The sequence below is a fragment of the Dermacentor andersoni genome, chromosome 1 (assembly GCF_023375885.2).
Source record: "Dermacentor andersoni chromosome 1, qqDerAnde1_hic_scaffold, whole genome shotgun sequence".
Taxonomy (NCBI): domain Eukaryota; kingdom Metazoa; phylum Arthropoda; class Arachnida; order Ixodida; family Ixodidae; genus Dermacentor; species Dermacentor andersoni.
This window is the reverse complement of record NC_092814.1, coordinates 115,717,447-115,738,685: the sequence shown is the minus strand read 5'-3', so window position 1 is coordinate 115,738,685 and position 21,239 is coordinate 115,717,447. Positions and strand designations below refer to the sequence as shown.

At 47.1% G+C, this 21,239-nt stretch overlaps 1 protein-coding gene across 2 annotated transcripts in view; it reads left to right on the top strand.

Moving 5' to 3' along the window:
- Nucleotides 1-21,239, top strand: part of LOC126543887 (diacylglycerol O-acyltransferase 1-like) — a 103,890-nt gene that overhangs the window by 42,865 nt on the left and 39,786 nt on the right. The window contains exons 5-7 of one of the 2 annotated variants that reach the window (XM_050191024.3): nt 4,512-4,614; nt 18,312-18,455; nt 18,752-18,838. In XM_050191024.3, the coding sequence (XP_050046981.1) occupies nt 4,512-4,614; nt 18,312-18,455; nt 18,752-18,838 (334 nt within the window). Of the gene's footprint in view, nt 1-4,511; nt 4,615-18,311; nt 18,456-18,748; nt 18,839-21,239 lie in introns of both variants that reach the window. The other variant, XM_055061930.2, reaches the window with a different exon arrangement.

Below are 21,239 nucleotides of genomic sequence, written 5' to 3'. Positions count from 1 at the left end.
AAAGACTTCGTCATAGGTGTTTTTCACTCTGAATGGAGATCGAAAGGAAACGACGGTTGGCCGCAATGGCTGTTTTGTCCAAATTGGATCATGACGAGTACTTGGTTCATCGAAAGAGGTCTTGTTGGCAAAATGACTATATCGCCAACAAGCATCTCGGTATGCAAAACCACTTGTATCGAGAGCTGTTGGTCAGTGACATTGAGGAATACCGGAGGCTACTTCGAGTGACAAGACAGCAGTTTCTTCAGTTGCTGCGAAATCATCTCTCTCGCTCTCGTGTCCGCGTAATCGGTGAGAGTCATGTCCCACAACGCGGGGAACTGCTCCACGAGATGCAAGAAGAAGAAAGTTGCCTCGTCGCTCAAGTTCACTGCAGTCGCTCTTGTGCGAGTCGCGCGCACAAACAGGCACGAATGGTGTCAACAGCGATAAAGCTGTTTCAGAAATATCCCTAAGCCGCGCTTGTTGCCAGACTGTAGAGCACGCTAGGCTAAATCCGCAACATTCGACCCCCAGAATCCGGATGCGAAAAATAGCTCGGCATTTTCCGTCCGCGAGGGTCGCGGACGACGAGCAGACGGCACGAATCAGTGACTCGTAGTCACGTGATGTACCGTCCGTCGCGGAAAAGACGGATTTAGTCCGTCGTGTGGATCCACCATTAGCTGCGCACTCAAAGTGCCGCAGGGGCTTCTGGAAAGTGCTCTTTGCTTATGCAATTGATATTCTGCCTACTACATGAACAATGTCTCCCCCCCCCCCCCCCCCTACCTCCCTACTCCCTCCTACCTCCCTTTCGGTGTGGCCGTTCGTCATAAGGTACACAGAAAAGGTGTTGGTCGGGCTGTTTCAATAGAAAGAAAGAAACAAAGAAAAAAAAAACGAAACACAGGAGGAAAGAAATTAAAAGGGCTTCGGGGATATTTCTTTCGCTCTGCCTTATTATTGCTTCGGTATATAACATTAGATCTGAACGTGCTGAGAAATATACACTAAATGCACGAAATTGGCTTTATATACACGTTGCCGAAGAAGGGGGAAGGAATAGAAGCAACTGCGTACCCCTTGCCTTTTAAGCTGTCGATTATACAGTCGAACCTCCATTTCACGATTGTAACGGGGCCCGCGAAACTGTTCGCATGACCGAGAAATATGTAAAATCGAGAGACACTTAAATTTGCCACGTAGCTGAGTGATATATTGATTAACGAAGAAGTCTGTTATCTTGCCTTGTCTATGACGTTTGTCAAAAACGGCGTCATACGCACAAGTCTACGCGAGTGTGTGTCCTGGAAAGTCCGATCTGGAGTGAAAGGCGCGAAGACGACGACGCGCTTTTCACATCAGATCACGCTCAACCAACACGCTCAGCTGTCTATCCTAAAAGGAAAGTCTGTGTGGGACCAGATGACCGAAAGGTTGGCCTGTGGTGCCCGAACAGCGGATAAGGTTTTCGTGTACGCGAAGCTAATCTCTCTTTCTTTTTCCCCATGTTTCAGCAAGTGTTTCTTTTTCTCAGAAATTTCACGGGCAGTGACTTCTGGGAGTCCTTCTTTAAATCTGTTTCGACGGTCAAACTTATGTCGTAAAATTGGGTTCACGAATACGTCAAAGTCCATGGCGTACGTTCAGGGAACCAAGATTTGTTCGTTAAACTGAGAAATTCGCAAATTCTGGTTTCGTTAAATTGGGGTTCAACTGTATATATTACAGCGGTGGTCAAAATCCCGAAAACACTGGACGCTAGAACGTGCACACTTTGTGAAGTGTGTGTGTGTATACGCCGCTTAGATACAGTTTACTGTTCGTTTATCCGAATATTCGTCTCATACCAACCAACTTCATCTTCCTGCGCTATCTTTGTCCCAGCCCCTTTCCACAGCGTGGAGTAGCAGCCTGGAATCACCTTACTTAGACCTAGACCTAAATAACTCTCCACCTTCCTTCCATTAAAGTTCCTCTATCTCCAGCTATATCAATTGTATAGTTCAACCAAATACTTAGGGTCGCTATACACAGAAAGTAATGTAATTTTTCTGGCAATAGCAGGACTGCTATTGTAAATTTCTGCATATGCAAGTCGAGCTGTGCAAGCAAATGTCAAACTAAAGCTATTCTGGAAGCTGACTACACTCTCTTTATACGCCTGCATTGTGTTCCGTTCGCCATGGAACTAAAGAATACATAGAAATGGAAGCGCCTAGCGCTGGCGCGCACCTCCACCCGGCAACGCGTAGCGTGTGCCGGAGAATCATTAAAATACACAGTCTGGTTTTACTTAGATGTATAGTAGCTTCTTTGTTGACGTGATGAGAGCGAGGCAGATTTCCAGTTTGAAGAAACTCGTGCTTTCCGGCAGAGCGCCTTACGATGTCAATTTACTGCGCCCCGATCATTGTGAAGGCCTGGAGTTTGAAACCACCGCGGCACTCTACGTGACAACGTCGAATAAGTAACTTGTTTAATCTCCGAGTAACACACACTCATCACGGCTGTTGATTAGAGTATACATACTCCCGTCACAGTTTCAACGTTTCATTTATTTTTCTTAACTTAAGGCGCAAACCCTTTAAATCCCAGTAAATAATACTGGAAAGCGTCGGCTAAATAGTTTACCATCTTACTTGTTTATATACGGTACACATGAGGTGGATGCGTCATGACGTCATCATGCTCGCTCCGCTCCCGCGATCGCTGCGGCGGCCACTCGTCACTGCAGTCAGACAACATTCTTCTAATTTCTTTCTTTTATGCGCCTTAGTTTTGCATGACGTCAGCAAATTTCGCTCTGTCATGATGTCGCAATAAAGTCGATGACACCAGCACAGCATTTCGAGACCAACTTTAGTATCAAATTACAAGCGTTCCCCAACCTTCGTACTTGCCAAGTGTCATCCTTCTTACGCGTGAAAAAAATAAATAAATAAACAAAAGAAAAGCCAGTGGTAGAGTTTCTGTAACTTAGAAAATATATGTCAGTACTTCTTTAACTTCGGCATATTCTCAAAGCAATCACGGTGCCTGTCAGCCAGTGACGCGCCGTCTCTCCGTTTTAATGGCCCTGCATGTGAACACTACAGCGTTCAGAACGCCAGATTGACAAGGCCGAGGCACGGACTTGGTGGCTCCCACTGCCTGTCCCGACTGCGCCGGACGTGGTAACGAGAACATGTGCTGCTGCGCTACATGCAGCACCACGCCGTCAGCTAAAGTGCCTTTAGACAGAGGCTCGCTGCCGATCCGAGATCACGCCCTTCCGTTCGGGCACCACGTGAACTCGTGAATATAGGCTCACGCGAGCGACCTTTGTAGAGGAGACAGAACTGGCGATGCTTCTCACCTTCGTGCGCGGCTCATCGCCGCATCCCCTTCCGGAGACGCTGAACTGACGATGAATTACTGAGTGTTACAAAGAACTCAGCGGCGAATTAGTCAGTGTTGTGCATGGTGCGTGTGAAGTTAATTAGTGTTATTTTTTTTACCTCTCGTGAATTTCGTCTGCCGCTTCACTTGCTATTTATCACATGCGCGTCTCTTGACCACGTTTTCGTAATGAACTTATTCATATTTGTTATTCTTTTGTAATATTGTACGATTATGTACTTAGTTTATTACACTTTATTCTTAATATCTCTCGATTAGTTATTTTCTTTTCGTCTTTTACTTTGGCTGCGAGACAGTTTAGGTATCCACCGTAACGTGAGACAGACATGATGGAGGCGGCCGTTTCTATGGGCATTTTTAAATGTGTACTTTTCCTAAGTTTTCCTCAATAAACACCGACAACAGCGCCGAGGTCTACGTATAAGAAAGAAAGTGTGATATCACTGTAATCTGCAATTTGCAGGTTACATTTTCCTGTTGACTAGAAAAACAGACAGAACGGAGCCTTTGGGGATCATTAGTAAGCATTTAAGTGGTAGTTTATATGTAATTTGGTTATGTGAAATTCATTACTAAGGGAAATTTAAATGATTAGTTTTGTGTTAGGTAATTGTGGAATATAAGTTGTCTGTTTGGGCACATACCCAGTGGGCCATGTTGTCGGTTCGGCAAGACAACAGCCAGCATAAATATAATGACCCAAGCTAGCTATACGTAGACAACTTAGGTCACTGAGAAGAGTGGCATAAAGAGGATGGATGGATAGATGGACGGGTGAACGAATAGATAGATAGATAGATAGATAGATGAACGAATATATATATATATATATATATATATATATATATATATATATATATATATATATATATATATATATATATATATATATATATAGATACGACGTTGCTGAAGTAGTCTAAGTGCTAATTTCATTAATATTGCTGGCAGCATATGACTCAGGACTTGAACAGGCAAAGCCATTTCAGTATTTATGTGAAAAAAACTGTAAAAGTCATGCTCGACTGTCTGGAAAGGGGACAATATGGTGTGTGTTCGTTTGGTGTACATGTACGTTGTACTGACGCCGATATGGCGCTCACCTTTTCCCTTGAACTGTTCAGAAAAAAGTTGGGAAAAAGACGTTTGCAGCCGTGGTAGCGGCGAACCTGGCGGTGCTGCTCGTCGTGCCTCCGCTGTTCTTGTTTCATGTGCCAACCAACCTGGGTAAGTGCATTTCACCTGCCGTGACGAGCTGTTGCTAAGGCTAGTTGTATACGAGGAGATTTGCAATCAACCACGAGTCTTTGTTCGTTTTAAGCTTCGGCATTTGTTTATCCCCGAGAATGACCTGCGATTCAAACGGTTTCCTTCGGGTGGAGAAAGCTCTCAATCTCGCTTGTCCCTCAACAGAAGCGATTGTCGCATTCATGTCTGAGCTAGAAATTGAACGCGCACTAGATCCCATTCAATTAACCCGAGCTTTTCATCGCGTTAAGTTATTATTCTAACTAGAACCCCCCCCCCCCCCCCCATCCTTTTCCTTTTTTTTCATTGTCCCCAGAAGTCCGATACGCAAGAGTACTCTGGTTTCTTTTTAAGCTAATCAAAGTTTTCAATGACTTAGAAATGACTTATAACACTTAGCAGTGCACCGAGATTATTAATGAAAGCCTGCATACACTAAGTCGCGAGGATAATTTTTAACGCTTCTTTGTTACTATGTGTGATGTGTGACTTTGGTGCCTAATAAGACAGGCTAGATAACGTTTCGAGATAACGGCTCCTGACGCTCGAGATTCTCTTGGCTGCTTCTGTTATTATATCGCTTAGCAAGGGCGAGAAACTCCAAGACAAAGTCACATATTGTCCCACACAAAGAAACCGCGATGAGGGAGTTCAGTTTTGGAAACAAATCACGAAGGAATTCTTAGTATGCTTAATAGCTAAGAATTATGGATTGGGAGCCTATCTCACTGAAACTTCTTTGGCAAGATTTGTGGTTCTTGGAACTATATTGTATCTTCACGTAGAAGGCTCAGTAGTAGGCAAAAGCTTGACCTATTGTACCGACTTCTCAATAAGTTTTCTCTACACTAAGATATATCGGCTATTTCAAAGAATATAAAGCTAATATTAGTAATGCATAAACGAGTAATGGAAATAAACAAGTTATTGCTGCATTATAAGTGGTATATCTGAAAGAACAAATTTCAGCGAATGTTTTAGACTATAAATGTCTGAAGCAGTGGAATAAAGAAACAGTGACAGCGCAGTTTAGCAACTTCCTGGAAGATGCACATGAAGTTTATATGGAGCTTTGACTGCTGCTTCTTTGTTACGAAATTCTGCCATGCTTAAACTTCAAGGTTGTTTTTCCAACATAGCTCTCAAGGCGGTAAAAAGGACTAGTTGGCTGCTAGAGCTTGCATTCATATTTGCAGTGCAACCTCGGAGATACGCACACAAAGTAATAAACACAATAGTGGGCTCGTTCCGTCTATTTCGCTAAAGAAAGACGCTTTCTCCTAAATACGAAGAAAACACGTTTGGCAAGCGTCCTGGTCGAACAGGGACCATGAACAAGATTACGAACAAGCCGTACAGGACACCACAATGGCAAGCAGTTCCAGGCAAGCGAACATATATACTACAAAGAAAATATGAAAACTTCAGGATGCTCAAGCAGCACCCCTACCATATGATCACCATTCAACCCGCCGGCAATATAGCCTGGAACATATAAAGCATTGCGTGTTATGTAACGAAGACGAGCATATAGTGCCCGATACAAAGTGTCCCACCGTAGAAAAAAAAGCGCATTGCTAAGAGCGCGCCAACGCAACGCCACATCACAACAATCCGACGCTCGCTGCAGCATAAGGCGCAGAGGCGCGAACTCGAGAGAACAATAACAACGAAGACGCAATAGTAGCTCACGCGCCATGTCGTGGTCCCCTTCAAAAACCCGTGAACGCAACGAGAATTGTCCTTACTCGAGGATCGATTTCCATACTTAAACGACCACCTTTTCAACGAGTGAGCCGGTGGTTTTCGACAAGAACAGTTATATGCCACGGCGCTTAAAGAATGAATGCTAGAGGAACATAGTCAAACGTTGAAAGATATTGAAACTTCATCAAAGGAGCTACAAAAAACTTATGGAGCCTGTGTGCCCGCAACTTGAGGAGGCAGAAAGAAAACTCATACCAATAGAAGAGGAAAATAGAAAGATTATTGCAGACGCACAGAACAGCAAAATGCCGCGAACGAAAAGCACAGGCAGTCAGAAACAGAACACAATTGCAATTTAACCCATTTATAGGACCAAGGCAATCTACCGACACTGCCAGCCTATAACTTTATGGTGAGCTCAAGCAATAATATCACACTGGAAAGTCCCCAGAATACATTGCAACAGATGTTGATGGAGCGACTGAGAAGCTTTGAAAGAAGAATTACGACACAGGTCGCTCGCCTCCAAGTGGGTCTTACTTCCGTTACAGGCGGGCTGGAGGACATGCGGGGCAGGTTAGAGGGTGTGGACAAGATTTTCTTCTGTTCGAGATGCCTACGGCAGTCGCCCTACAACTTTACTCGGAACACTCCACCCACTTTAAGTGATAAAGCAGAAATAGATGCTCTGTGTTAACATTACCGACACCATGGCTAGCTGAAATCCACCTCATCAAGACACCCCGCACATTCTACAGTAGAACTGCAGGAGACTAAAGGCCAGTGCGCTTGACCTGACTTTTCTTCTTGAGCGCAATGGTCTACTAGACCTCCTATTACAATGGACGGGAAGCATCACACTGGGTATCAGGCATTACAAAACACTTTTTCCCAAGTGTACAACAAGCCCCTTGGTACCGCCAAGCGTCATCGTTAGCGCAAGAAGTTCAAGTTCAAGCTGTAATCTTTGTCCGTTTCGGTTATCCCTTATGTGCAGGCAGAACCAAATATTTCTGGAACTCAAACCAGGAAATCATCGCAGCCATATGCCAAATCGGAGAGCAGAACTTCATTGCAGTGACAGCGTACCTTCGCCCTAAAACAGGCATTCACAATAGGGGACATTTTGAGTGGATTAAAACATACAGAAAGCTTACCCTTAACGCGGCATCATCATATGCGAAAATTTTGATGCAGATCACAGGCATTTGGGCAACAAAACTCGAACTCCTAGAGGGACAGCCCTTACGGAAGTCGCAAAAGAGCATGGCAAGCTCATTAAATCATCTGGATTACACAACAATAAAGCATGCGCTTCTCATCAATCGGAGTGACTCGATTCCTGACCTCACATGGTGCAGCACAACCTAGTAGCGCAATGGCGTTATAACACTGGCTCACTTTCACACCTGGATAAGGCTTCAAGTGAGACATGGAAGCGAGAAAAAAATATGGTAAGAGTAATTGACTGGAACAAATACAGCGAATTCGTACAAGACCATCTCACACAGCTTACCCTCGGCGAAAAGCTCGAGAGGGCCTTAGCGATGGCCACCAGTCAAGTGAAAGTTAATGAAGACATCCAAACACAAGATCAACACCAGCTTAACCTATGGGACGCCAGAGAAGAAGCTCATCTGAAATACCTACACGGTGTTGGACAACACCCAGACCTTATCAAAGTCAGGCCCCGTACCACTGCCGCTAGGAAGTACGCAAGGGATCCCTATCACGGGCATTTTTTCGACCATTGCAACTCGCTGAACGAAAGAAAATGGCTATAGTAGGCTTTGACGCACATTCAAAAATACGTCTGGAAAAATTAAGAATTTTGACGCTTTTCCACACCATCTCCTTGCCAATGACCAACCCATCGAGAACTTTGAAACTGGAGCAGCTAATATTTTGTTGCTACAACCGAGTCAACTCCAGACCCTAATAAAACACATGACAAACAATCACAATCTCTTCTGAATGATTAAATTCGAATTGGCACTGAGCAGCGCTCGTACAAGAAGCGCACCTGGGCCAGATGGCATGACTTGGACAATCATTGAGAACCTTAACACAAAGGCCAAGGAAAAGCTCAACGACATGAACGCGTAGTGGGAAAGACGAACGATAGTACCCCAGTGAAATCACTCAAGAATCCTACCTATCTCAGCCAGGCAAAAAGGCGACATAATTTACCAACGTGAATTTACACCCTCTGTAAACTTATGGAAATGATGGAGCCGACACGAATATCACCACCTCGATAGTACAGCTTTCTTCCATTTGCTCCAAATCGGCTTCCGACGTGGCCTTGGCATGAAGTACAGTCTCTATATACTTCGGCAGGCAGTCAACACAACTAGAAAACGACGCCGGCATAACACCGACATACTCGTCGCGGTAAATCTTTGCAAGGCCTTTGATTCGGCCAAGCATTAAATCACCATACTAGCAGCGGAGAGTTGCTGGATTGATGCCAAAGCAGTTGCTGTGATCAAGGACTTCCTGTACAACCGTAAACTTAAGATAAACTTTCGTCCCAACCGTGATGAATACACTGAGTGAAAAGTATTTAAGAACCAGGCAGGAATTCCACAGGGAGCAGTGGTATCGCCTCCTTACTTAACATGGTGCTAGCCAACCTCGCCTGGCAACTAGAACAGATCGAAAGCCCGTGGTCACAACCTACGCCAACAATATTGCTACGGAACAGCCGCCACAGTGTGGCTGCACTGAGGAGGACGAAGACGACATGTGTGCCCGTTTGATATAGCGTCGCCATTTTGGCCTCCGTGAGCTTCCCTGTAAATAAATTGTAAATAGCATTCGGCTTCAGCTTCACGTAACATTAATTTGGTGGAGGTGGACGTTCCCCGTACCCGTCATGGAGCTTCGCAGCGGTCGCAACGGGGACAATGCAACTTCGGCTTCTGCTGGCGGCACTTCATCTACGCAAGCGTCTCCGCCTGCAGCCCCGACCTACGTCGCCTTTTCCCCACCTCGGGATCCTGGTGTTTTCAATGGAGTCGGTAGTCCTGACGTTGACGACTGGCTCCGCTTATACGAACGTGTCAGCACCAGTCACAGGTGGGATCCGACTATTATGCTTGCCAACGTACTTTTCTACTTCGACGGAGCTCCATTGGCGTGGTTCCAGACTCACGAAGAGGAGATCTCGAGCTGGGATCTCTTCAAAGACAAGCTACGCGACCTTTTTGGCAATCCGTTTGGTCGACAAGTCAATGCCAAGAAAGCCCTTGCCACACGTGTACAGACGTCGGCCGAGTCTTACGTGTCGTACATTCTAGACGTCTTGGCCCTTTGTGCCAAGGCTGACCCGAACATGACTGAGGACGATAAGGTTAATCACGTCCTCAAAGGCATTGCTGACGACGCCTTCAATCTACTGGTGTTTACGAACGTCACCAGCATCGATACCATCCTCAAGGAGTGCCGCCGTCTCGAGCATGCTAAAAGCCGCCGCGTATCCCAGCACATTACGCGACTTCCCAACACAGCTGCTACGTCATCCTGTGACGACCTCTTCCACCAGCCGTCGCGATGTAACAACTTGACCCGCATCATTTGTCGTGAGGTCGAAGCGGCACAGCCGGCGGCCCCTTCATTCCCGTTACCTGATCATTCTCCGGTGACAATCTCCTTGATCCAGGCCGTCGTCCGTCAAGAGTTGTCCAACGTCGGCCTGGAATCCATTCGTTCCGCACGCTCGGAACCTTTGTCTCCACTCACGTCCCCATCGCGCTCTTCTTACTCCTCTTATGGACAGCGCAACCTCTCCGAATGGCGAACCGTGGACGACAAGCCGATCTGTTTTAACTGCCGACGCATTGGACATGTCGCTCGCCACTGCCGCAGCCGCTGGACTTCTCCGACTGCTATTATCCTGATTACCCCCCTCGCCCCTCTAGCACATCCTTTTCCTTCGCCCCTTCTATGCCCGCTCCATCATCTGACCCTGCGACACCTTTGACACGACCCCGCTACTCCCGCTCGCCTTCTCCCTCCCGCCGCCAATCTCGCTCGCCCCCGTCACGCCGCGCTCCTTCTCCGACCTACTCGCCGCACCCCCGACCGGAAAACTAGACAGTGCAGCTTCTGGAGGTGAAGCTGCATTGACGACATCCACGGCACGAAATCCTCGCTTCACCTTACCCACGAACAAGAATCTTTTGGACGTTCTCGTCGACAATGTTCCTGTGTGCGCGTTGATTGACACCGGGGCGCATGTGTCCATTATGAGTGCTGCCCTTCGCCGTCGGCTCAAGAAAGTTCTGACGCCTGCCCCGAACCGAGTTGTACAAGTCGCCGACGGAGGGACTGTCGCTATTGTTGGCATGTGTTCTGCCCGACTCACCATTGCTGAGAGACACACCGTCGTTCTCTTAACCGTCATCGAGCATTGCCCTCACGAACTCATTCTCGGTCTGAATTTTCTTGCCAATCATTCTGCCCTCATTGACTGTTCGGCCGGCTCACTTCGCCTTGACTTGCCTCTTCTTGCCGACCCTGTGGACCCGTCTCCAAGCCATCTGAGCTGCATGGATTTTATTCGCCTACCGCCTCACTCTGCGACACACGTCGACTTGTGTCCTCACCAGCTGTACCTGACGGCAATTACGTGGCCGCACCAATTCCGGCCGTTATGCTTACACATGGTGTTACCGTGCCGCACACTGTGCTGAAAATTACTGGCAACCGCACCTGCCTTCCACTTGTCAATTTCGCGCTAACCGCGCAAGTTCTGCCTCAAGGGATCTCCTTGGCTATAATTAGCGCTTTGCAGTATGATGAGGTCGAGCCATTCACAGTGGAAGATCGTTACAGCTCAGCCCATACCGTGACGTCATCGCATGGTACTGACGTCGACATTAGGAAGATGGTTTTCTCTGACCTTACACCTGCTCAAGCTGAAGCTCTTTGCCGCGTTCTTGAAGGCTATCGCGACATTTTTGACTTTGACAATAGACCCTTAGGGCAAACGTCCGTCGTGACCCATCGCATAAATACTGGCGATGCGAACCCTATTCACCGACGTCCATATCGTGTTTCTGCGTCGAAACGAGCTCTTATCCAACAGGAAGTCAAAAAGATGCTTGCAAAGGACATTATCGAGACTTCCTGTAGTCCCTGGGCATCTCCCGTCGTACTTGTCAAAAAGAAGGATGGAACGTTGCGCTTTTGTGTAGATTATCACCACCTGTCACCCGCCGTGGTTGCTCAGTGGCTATGGTGTTGGGCTGCTGAGCACGAGGTCGCGGGATCGAATCCCGGCCATGGCGGCCGCATTTCGATGGGGGCGAAATGCGAAAACACCCGTGTACTTAGATTTAGGTGCAGGTTAAAGATCCCCAGGTTGTCGAAATTTCCGGAGTCCTCCACTGCGGCGTGCCTCATAATCAGAAAGTGGTTTTGGCACGTTAAACCCCATAATTTATATTAATTAATCACCACCTGAACAAAATCACAAAAAAGGACGTGTACCCTTTGCCACGTATTGATGACGCTCTAGACTGCCTGTACGGTGCCACCTATTTTTCTTCAATCGACTTACGGTCCGGCTACTGGCAGATATCCGTCGATGACATGAACCGAGAGAAGGCTGCATTTGTTACCCCTGACGGCCTTTATCAGTTCAAGGTGATGCCTTTCGGTCTCTGTAACGCGCCCGCCACCTTCGAACGAATGATGGACTCTGCTTCAGGGGTTCAAGTGGTCCACCTGTTTGTGCTATCTGGACGACGTCATCGTTTATTCGCCCACATTCGACACGCATCTAGACCGTCTTTCAGCGATTCTTGACGTGTTCCGCCGCGCCGGTCTCCAGTTGACTCGTCAAAATGTCATTTCTCTCGCCGCCAAATCGCCGTCCTTGGACACCTCGTAGACGCCACAGGCGTGCGACCCGATCTGGACAAAATTCGCGCCGTTACGAATTTTCCTATTCCGAAGTCTACCAAGGACGTTCGTAGTTTCGTAGGGCGGTGCTCTTATTTCCGACGCTTTGTGAAAGATTTTGCGACTATCGCACGTCCCCTTACCGACCTCTTGAAGAAAGACGCCCCTTTTTCTTGGGGTCCTGACCATGCAGCATCTTTTTCGCAGCTGACTACTCTCCTTACCACGCCTCCAATTTTGGCCGACTTTGACCCGTCTGCCTCAACGGAAGTTCGAACTGATGTCAGTGGTCACGGCATAGGAGCAGTGTTAGCACAGCGCCAGCGTGGCCATGATCGCGTTATAGCCTATGCCAGCCGACTTCTATCACCCGCCGAGCGCAATTATTCAATCGCAGAGCGCGAGTGCCTCGCTCTTGTGTGGGCTGTTGCGAAATTTCGTCCATACTTGTACGGACGCCCCTTCTGTATCATCACTGATCACCACGCTCTCTACTTGGCTATCCTCGCTCAAGGACCCCACGGGACGACTCGCTCGCTGGGCGTTACGCCTGCAAGAATATACCTTCTCCGTGGTATATTAGACGGGACGCTTGCAGCAGGATGCCGATTGTTTGTCCCGCTAAACCGTCGACGAACCGGCTGATGCGGACGCCATCGCTTGCGTTTTCTCTGTGTCCCAGTTGCTTCAAATCGGCAACGAGCAACGGCGCGATCCTTCATTACGAGCCCTCATCGACCGTCTGGAGTCAACTCCTGGCGACGCCTCTCTCCGGATGTTTCTCCTTAAGGAGGGGACACTATACCGCCGCAATTTTGATCCACACGGCCTTGACCTTCTGCTCCTCATTCCATCGCACCTGCGTTCGACTGTCCTCCAGCAACTTCACGATGCTCCCTTGGCTAGACACTTGGGCGTCTCGCGCACATACGACCGTGTACGCCGTCGATTCTTTTGGCCGGGTCTCGCCCGCTCCGTGCGGCGCTACGTTGCCGCTTGTGAGCCCTGTCAGCGCCGGAAGAAGCCCTCCACACCTCCAGCTGGATGTCTCCAGCCGATCGACATCCCACCCGAACCCTTTTTCCGTGTTGGTCTAGACCTTCTTGGACCATTTCCTCTCTCGGGCTCCGGAAATAAATTGGTCGCTGTCGCTACCGATTATGCTACGCGGTACGCAATCACCAGAGCCCTCCCGACAAGTTGCGCTACTGACTTTGCTGACTTGTGCATGGTGCTCCGCGCCAATTACTCACTGACCGTGGCCGCAGCTTTCTGTCGGCAGTCGTCGAGGACATCCTCCGCTCCTGCTCGACAAAGCACAAGTTCAGCACGTCCTACCACCCACAGACCAACGGCCTCACGGAGCGCCTCAACCGGACCATCACCGACATGCTTTCGAAGTACGTCGCGACCGACCACCACGACTGGGATCTTCCCTTACCATATGTGACGTTCGCGTATAATTCATCGCGTCACGACACCGCCGGCTATTCCCCATTCTATCTCCTATATGGCCGAGAACCCGTGCTGCCCTTGGACGCTTTGCTGCCCTCGGCCACACGTTCCGCCACTGAATACGCCCGCGACGCGATCGCACGCGCCCACCACGCGCGCCAGCTCGCCCGCACCAGTCTCGAGGCCTCACAGGAGCATCAGAGATGCCTCTATGATTGCCACCATCGTGACGTGCACTTTTCTCCGGGTTCTCTGGTGCTTCACTGGTCACCCGTTCGACGTGTGGGCCTTTCCGAAAAGTTGCTGTCGCGCTACACTGGCCCTTACTGTGTGGTACGACAAGTGACCGATGTCACGTATGAAATCATCCCCGCCGATCTCTCAGCGTCATCATCAGCTGCAAGCGACATCGTTCACGTGGCCAGACTAAAACCATACCACACACCTTTCACCGCGGATGTGTAGATTAAGCACCGGGACGGTGCTTCTACAGCCGGGGGTGATGCTACGGGACAGCCGCCGCAGTGTGGCTGCACTGAGGAGGACGAAGACGACGTGTGTGCCCGTTTGATGTAGCGTCGCCATTTTGGCCTCCGTGAGCTTCCCTGTAAATAAATTGTAAATAGTATTCGGCTTCAGCTTCACGTAACAATATGAACCACGCATGATCTCATAATAAGTTGGCAATATAAAATCATGCAACACACGCTGAACACCCCTGAAGCTTTTCTTTCGCTTACGAGAATGACTTAATCTTCAGAGAAGACAAATATTTGGCATTATACTAACCAGAACATAAGACGTCCATCATTATTCAGTTCGGAGGGGAACCGATATGGGAAGTCAGCACGCTACATCAGGATTCTGGATGTTCCCGTCAATGAGAAAGGGAACGGGCATACGTGGATAAAGGGCTTTTTAGTCGAGCTGAGAGAAAATTACCCGCTTAATAAAGCGCATGTTCCACGAATTGGGGGCAGCTGAAACCGATATTTCAAGGCGCCTCGTATAAGCAACCCTGCTCTCCAAGATCACATACGGAACAAATAGCTACAAGTTCACTGAGCAAAATGTGAAGCACTAGAAATCTTACACTACCCGCCGTGGTTGCTTAGTGGCTATGGTATTGGGCTGCTAAGCACGAGGTTACGGGATCGAATCCCGGCCACGGCGGCCGCATTTCGATGGGGGCGAAAACACCCGTGTGCTTAGATTTAGGTGCACGTTAGAGGACCCCAGGTGGTCCAAAATTCCGGAGTCCCCCGCTACGGCGTGGCTCATAACCGGGAAGTGGTTTTGGCACGTGAAATTCTATAACTTTTTAGAAATCTTACACAATCAAGCTTTGAGGACCATCCCTGGACTTCCTAAACACACCCGTACAAGCGAACTACTGCAGTGCACAAAAATGTCTAACATCAGGAACATCATACACTCACACGCAGCGAACGCCCCATCAAGCGCACCTGAACACTCCCAGAGTGACTGACTCATCATGGAGATGTTTAGAACAGATACGAGTGACCTCACTCCCCTTGCCAGGCATATCCCATCATGGGAAGAGTTCCAGGCCACAGAGTTGAAGCCATTATCTAGAAGAACAAGTGGCTAGAAGAACGAGCACACACAGAGAGATAAGGCGAAACGAAAGACAGAAGGTTAACCAGAGGATATCTCCGGTTGCCACTCCTCTTTAGGCAGCCGACGCAAAGAACACAGGAGAAAAAAGGTTGCGGACACCCAGAATATACAAAGACAATAGTCTGGGCACGTCATCTATACAAATTCAGCGCAGCTGTGCCACTAGCAGTGAAGACATTTTACAGCAACAACCTACAACAATGCCACCACTAGAGAAACAGTCACCAAAAGCCATACTTGCAACCCAGATACAAGCATCTGCCAGCTGCAGCTTGAAATAATACGTGAAGCGTTTCGAAGCAATTGACAGCCCGCACCACCACGGCTCCAAGCTCACCGCCTACATGGACAGCCAGGAAGCAGTGATGACGCTAAGAGCCAGATCCACAACATTTCGAATCACTAGGATTTAAAAAAAAATGCAAAGAACTGAAGGCTCCCAAAGGCATCCACGTACACATTCAGTAGATCCCAGGTCACGCAAGGGGCAACTTGAGCAACAGAGGCGCATCGGGCCACTTGCAAGCTGACGCATTCCGACCGCCAGCGATAGGAGAACAATAATCTCTCTTCCCCAGCTTGGCTTCCCTTCTCAACCCCTCTGCATCCCTGAACCTTAAGAGCACTTTAGGAAAGAAAACAAATACAGAACAAGAAGTGGCACAAGAAGACCATCCTAGCTCCCGGACGTCCCCTGCCAGAAAACCGCCCAGAGCCTGCCAGGTTCTAATACACAGAGCCAAGTCTGGCTTCGTACTGACCCGCAACATCACGGAGTGATAGAGGGCTTGCATTAGAAGAAATACATCTGTAAACGCCGAAGAGGACACCGGCACACCTAAGAAGCGTAGCAAATCTTGCTCACTATTACGCATGAAAGAAATGAAACCAGATGTCAGATAGCTGCTTTGGAACTATCTGTGCACAAAGATCCTAGAGATAAACTTACCGGAGCATGTGTGGCCACCAGCTATGGGGAGTGGATCTCCTCACTGCCTAATATCTCTCTGGAAACGCAGAAACGACGTCTGCTATCAGTATGGGAACTTCATCGAACTGGCCTGATTGTACCTCGGCATCTTTAGTACAACTACCTCCATAACCTCGCCCAGCAACTTATATGCGTTATCTGGGCCATAGAAACATCCCGTCACCAAATGGAGGCTTCATTAATTTTTGTTTTCATTTTACATTATTTTCGTCATTAGTCGTTTACTGGGACGCCACCGTTCTCACTGTGAGCGACTATCAGTGCGACGCATGATAAGAAAACGAGAATGTAGAAATAAATGTAACGTTACGAAGTACGGGCTTGGCCGCATGATGGCCCACATGTTATTTACATTACATACATTATTTCCGTTGTGTACACATATCAGTACTACCCGTTGAGTGGCCAACCTCGCAGACAAGCAATGTTGCTTATGCGGGCTGTATTTGTAACTGCGACATAATTGGATGTAATAAAGTATATTATTATTATTATTATTATTATTATTATTATTATTATTATTATTATTATTATTACTATGTGGTAACCACGGAAGCTATAGGGGTAGTATCGGCTACCTGCCCGAATTCACAAACTCCGCCTTTAATTCAGATACGCTTGAGAGGCTTGAAATGAAGGTGCGCATACACATCGTAGCGGTAGTACACAACCACCAAAGTAAAACAAACAAACAAACAAAATGCCGCTTTCTGTCTATCTGTTCTTTCTTCTACTTTATTTTGCGCCACAAACCTTGCCAAACCAAGAACAATATTTTGCCAACGTGTGCGAGAACGGGCACTTCTGTCTGCATACGTAAAACTGCTACTGGGAGACGTGATAGCGTAGGGCATTTCGCCAGCGAATGAGGAAGCTTCCTGATCGTTCGATATCATGGCTGGTCGGCAGGGCGAAGTAATGGCCGATCTAATGCAAGGATTTATTTTGCCCGATTCTCTTGCTTTCTTATCATCCACCTTTTATTGGCCGGCCGATACCGCTGATAACAGTGCCGGAAAGCCGTTCTGGATCACTGAAAGTATCACAATATAATCGTTATATACAAGGTATTTTAGCGAACACTTTCAAAACTAAGAAAAAAAGATTGTCTGTGGAAGATAGCACAATTATAATCCATGAGCTGGTCTACTCGAAGAGGCGGACATTAGTTGCACAAAAAATATAAATGTATAATCGATTTAACGAAAAAATCATTAATAGGTTTTTGGTACATATTGCAATTTACAAATTCTAGCGGTTGAGTCTACAAGACATATCCACTTGAATATAATTGTGTAGATGGCGCCATTTACGAGATGTGCGCCGTCAAACTTGCGATAAAGAATGCACTGTCGTTCCACTTACTTTCTTGACAAAACATCTGTTTTATATATTGAAGCACAAAAGCAACTGGAACGCCAGGCAATTGTCCTCAAAGTTCGGCAATTAATGCCTCAAAACTGGTGTCATCTTGAAAATTCTTTCCAAGTGAACCGCTTTGCGAACTCCCTGGCTAGAATTTGTAAGTTGCGATATGTGTCATAAGGTAATTAGTAAAAAACATAATTATTAACTTTTTGTTAGTTAGTCGATTACGCATTTCAGTTGTTTTGGTCAAGTGATGCCCGCCTATTCGAGCAGACTAGCTCATGGACTGAAATTGCCACAGGCAACTTGTAAAGCCTTTTGAACGTGTTCGGTGAAATATCCGGTATTATATCGGCCAAGTACGCATCGTGTTTACACGTGCGCTCGAGAGTACTTTGATTTAGGACTAACTGCTCCTCTGGAGCGCAAGTATACATATCTTTCTGGAAAAGGTTTCCACACGATATAGCATGCTTACGGTTGTGTTAAAACTTGTGCAGCATTAATCAGTGCTGTAGAGTACATTAGAGAGCATTGCTGACATTTAAATAACCGAAATACTGAATGCGCTGATCCAGATTCTTTATTTTCATATCTTTTTCAGTGGCATCCATTGCCTGCATTTGGCTGACGGTAATCGTCTGGCTGAAACTGGTGTCTTACCACATGGTGAACTGTTCTTTTCGGTGGGAAGACCCGTCCGAGCACAAAACCGGAAACGGCAACGTCTCCTTGGTGGAAAAAGATGGTGAGCCGTATTTATCTTGTCACTTGCACTTTCCTCATTTGCAATCTGTTTGCAAGGTCGCTAGAGAGGAACTGCAGGTTTTAGTTAATTTCATTAATATATAACCATATAGGCAGTGTGACTAGCCGTGTTTTGCATATAAGTTTCAGAAGACATATTACGTAATTATATGTATTTCCTTTATCCTTTCCCACAAGGGTTGCTCTAAACCTGAGTATTGTTAACGGTAGCATGCTTGAGATCAGGATGCTATATGTAAGTGTGTTCAGCTAATTCAGAAATTAATCGTCCAGCAGGTGCAGTGTGCCAGCACGCCAATGGTGCAGCGGTCAACGGCCATATTGCCAAGCTCGTCGTCTATCCCGACAACCTCAATGCTGCAGGTAAGACTCTGGTGTTAAGACTTCACCAGGGCTGGGTCCTCACCGGGCCTGGGTCTTCACCGGGGCTCGTTCTTCACCGGGGCTGGGTGTTCGCCGAGGCTGGGTCTTCGCCTCATTTTAAAAGAACAGGTGCAGATGAATACGCACACTGTTTGAATTGGCCATAATGTGAACATTAGGGAAGGACATCTTGGGACTTGTACTCCCCTTCACTATTACCATATACAGCAGGAGCAGTATTCGCTTTGATGTGGGCATGTATTACGTGTCTCAGGTTTATGAACAGTACGCATCTACAGCGTATCATCGTGTGACCCGCCGTGGTGGCTTAGCGGCTATGGTGTTGCGCTGCTAAGCACGAGATCGCGGGATAGAATCCCGGCCGCGGCGGCCGCATTTTTATGGGGGTGAAATGCAAATCCTCTGTACGATGCATTGGGGGCACGCTAAAGAACCCTAGGCGGTAAAAATTGATCCGTAGTGCGCCACTACGGCGTGCCTCATACTCATATCGTGGGCTTGGCACGTAACGCACCATACGTTTTTGATCAGCGTATGCCTAAAATAAATTTAATGTTTAACGGCTGTATAATGTAATATACTCCCTAACAATAACAAAATGTGATGAACGAATGAACTAACAGACCCCAGACAAAAAAAAGAAAGAAAAAAACAGAAACTCGAACCCGATTTAATAGTTTAACCAGCGCCCAAAGTGATGAATGCTGAGTTAATGCCCTGTTGGTACGTGTCAGCATGCTAAGTCCTTGTTGTTCGTATCTACTACACGCACAAGCTTTTCCACTATGCCCCCTCCTCTGAAAAGAAACTAAAACGTCAAGTTGGGTGAAAACATCTAACGTCGATTTATGCAACGTGAGAAACTAATACTGCAACTATTAACTATACAATTGATCTACACAACGATTCGTCAAGGAGCCTGTAAATGCCCCACAGTGCCTAAAGTACGCCACAATATTTTCATGGCCTTATGAAGTTAGGAGTTACAGATGTAGACGCTTTATCGTTGCCGAAAAAAAAGAATAATGCACGAAAAGAAATGCACGAGTTATTAAGCATAGCTTAATCAACCTAGACAAAAACGACGTTTGAGAGAGAGAATATGATAAATGAAAGGTAGGGAGGTTAACCAGGACTGAGCCCGCTTGGCTACCCTACACGGGGGAAAGGAAGAAGGGGACGGAAAGATTAAAAGAAGAAGAGAAAGTCCAGTGGGCATATCGTTCGGTCACTCAGTCCGGATCACAGACGCTGACTCAATCCGTTAGCTTTCAAATATCGCAGCAGCGCTTTTGTGGCCTTTTGCAGCTGCGATATGCGAGGCCATGGTCCCCAGATCTTGTTCAACGACGTTTTAAGTACTAGAGCAGCAATGTGAGCTTGTTGGTATTGCACGGCGGAGAACTAGTTGTAGCGCTAAAAGGCACAGGGACAGAAGAAGAATAAGGGAGACGCAGCGTTACTTGCAACAATGTTTATTTCAATCCCCAGGCTGGACTGTATACCCCCTACGCAGTTGCACACACTGATCACCTGAGGAAGCTCAGCCCATGCGCAAGAAAGCACTACGAGACACATCACTAGCTAAAATTGCCAGCTATAGAACACATTCACCACTTCCGTAAGAATTATAATTAGTTTGATGATAGCTCTATGAACGGTTTGTTTATGCAAGCATTGCTCAACGCATTGATTCTTTTTGCCTCAACGATAAAACGAGCCATTTCATCCCTATGTTGTCCTAGGATGGCGGTCCTATCAAAATAGGGACGGCAACTAAACACCTCAGTATGGAAGGCGAGAAAGTCATCAGGCGGTAACTTATTATCCTTATACCTGCGTTCTCCTAACCTTTCGTTTAGACATCTGCCGGACTACCAGATACAGCCTTTACCGCAGGAGAGAGGAATACTGTAAACAACAAATGTCTTGCACTGAATTTATTACTTTCGTTGACTGCACTTCTGATCATTTTCAAAATGAGAGTGCTAAAGGTTTGTTTTATTGCTTATAGGGTGAACGAATCAACAGGGACAAAAAAGAAACATATAACACGAGCGTTCGTGTTACGTCTTTCTTGTTTGTCCCTCTTGATTCATTCGCGCTGTAAGTAATAACGCAGATGCACTGGCTCGCCCAGCTAGCTACCGTACTTAAGTTTCGTACTTTTTTTTTGCGAGCATCTTCATTCCCTTGATGTCACCGTTAAATGGCCGGTTGATGGGGCCATTAGATTCCTCGATTTGAAGGTCCTTTGCTCTGACCCCCGGTGGTGCTGGGGGTACGACTCCGGGGAAAAAAGCACTTTTTCCTTTCCATTCGAATCATTTTATACTGGTTAAGAGGTGCATAGCGAACATGTCTTTTAACAATGCTGTAA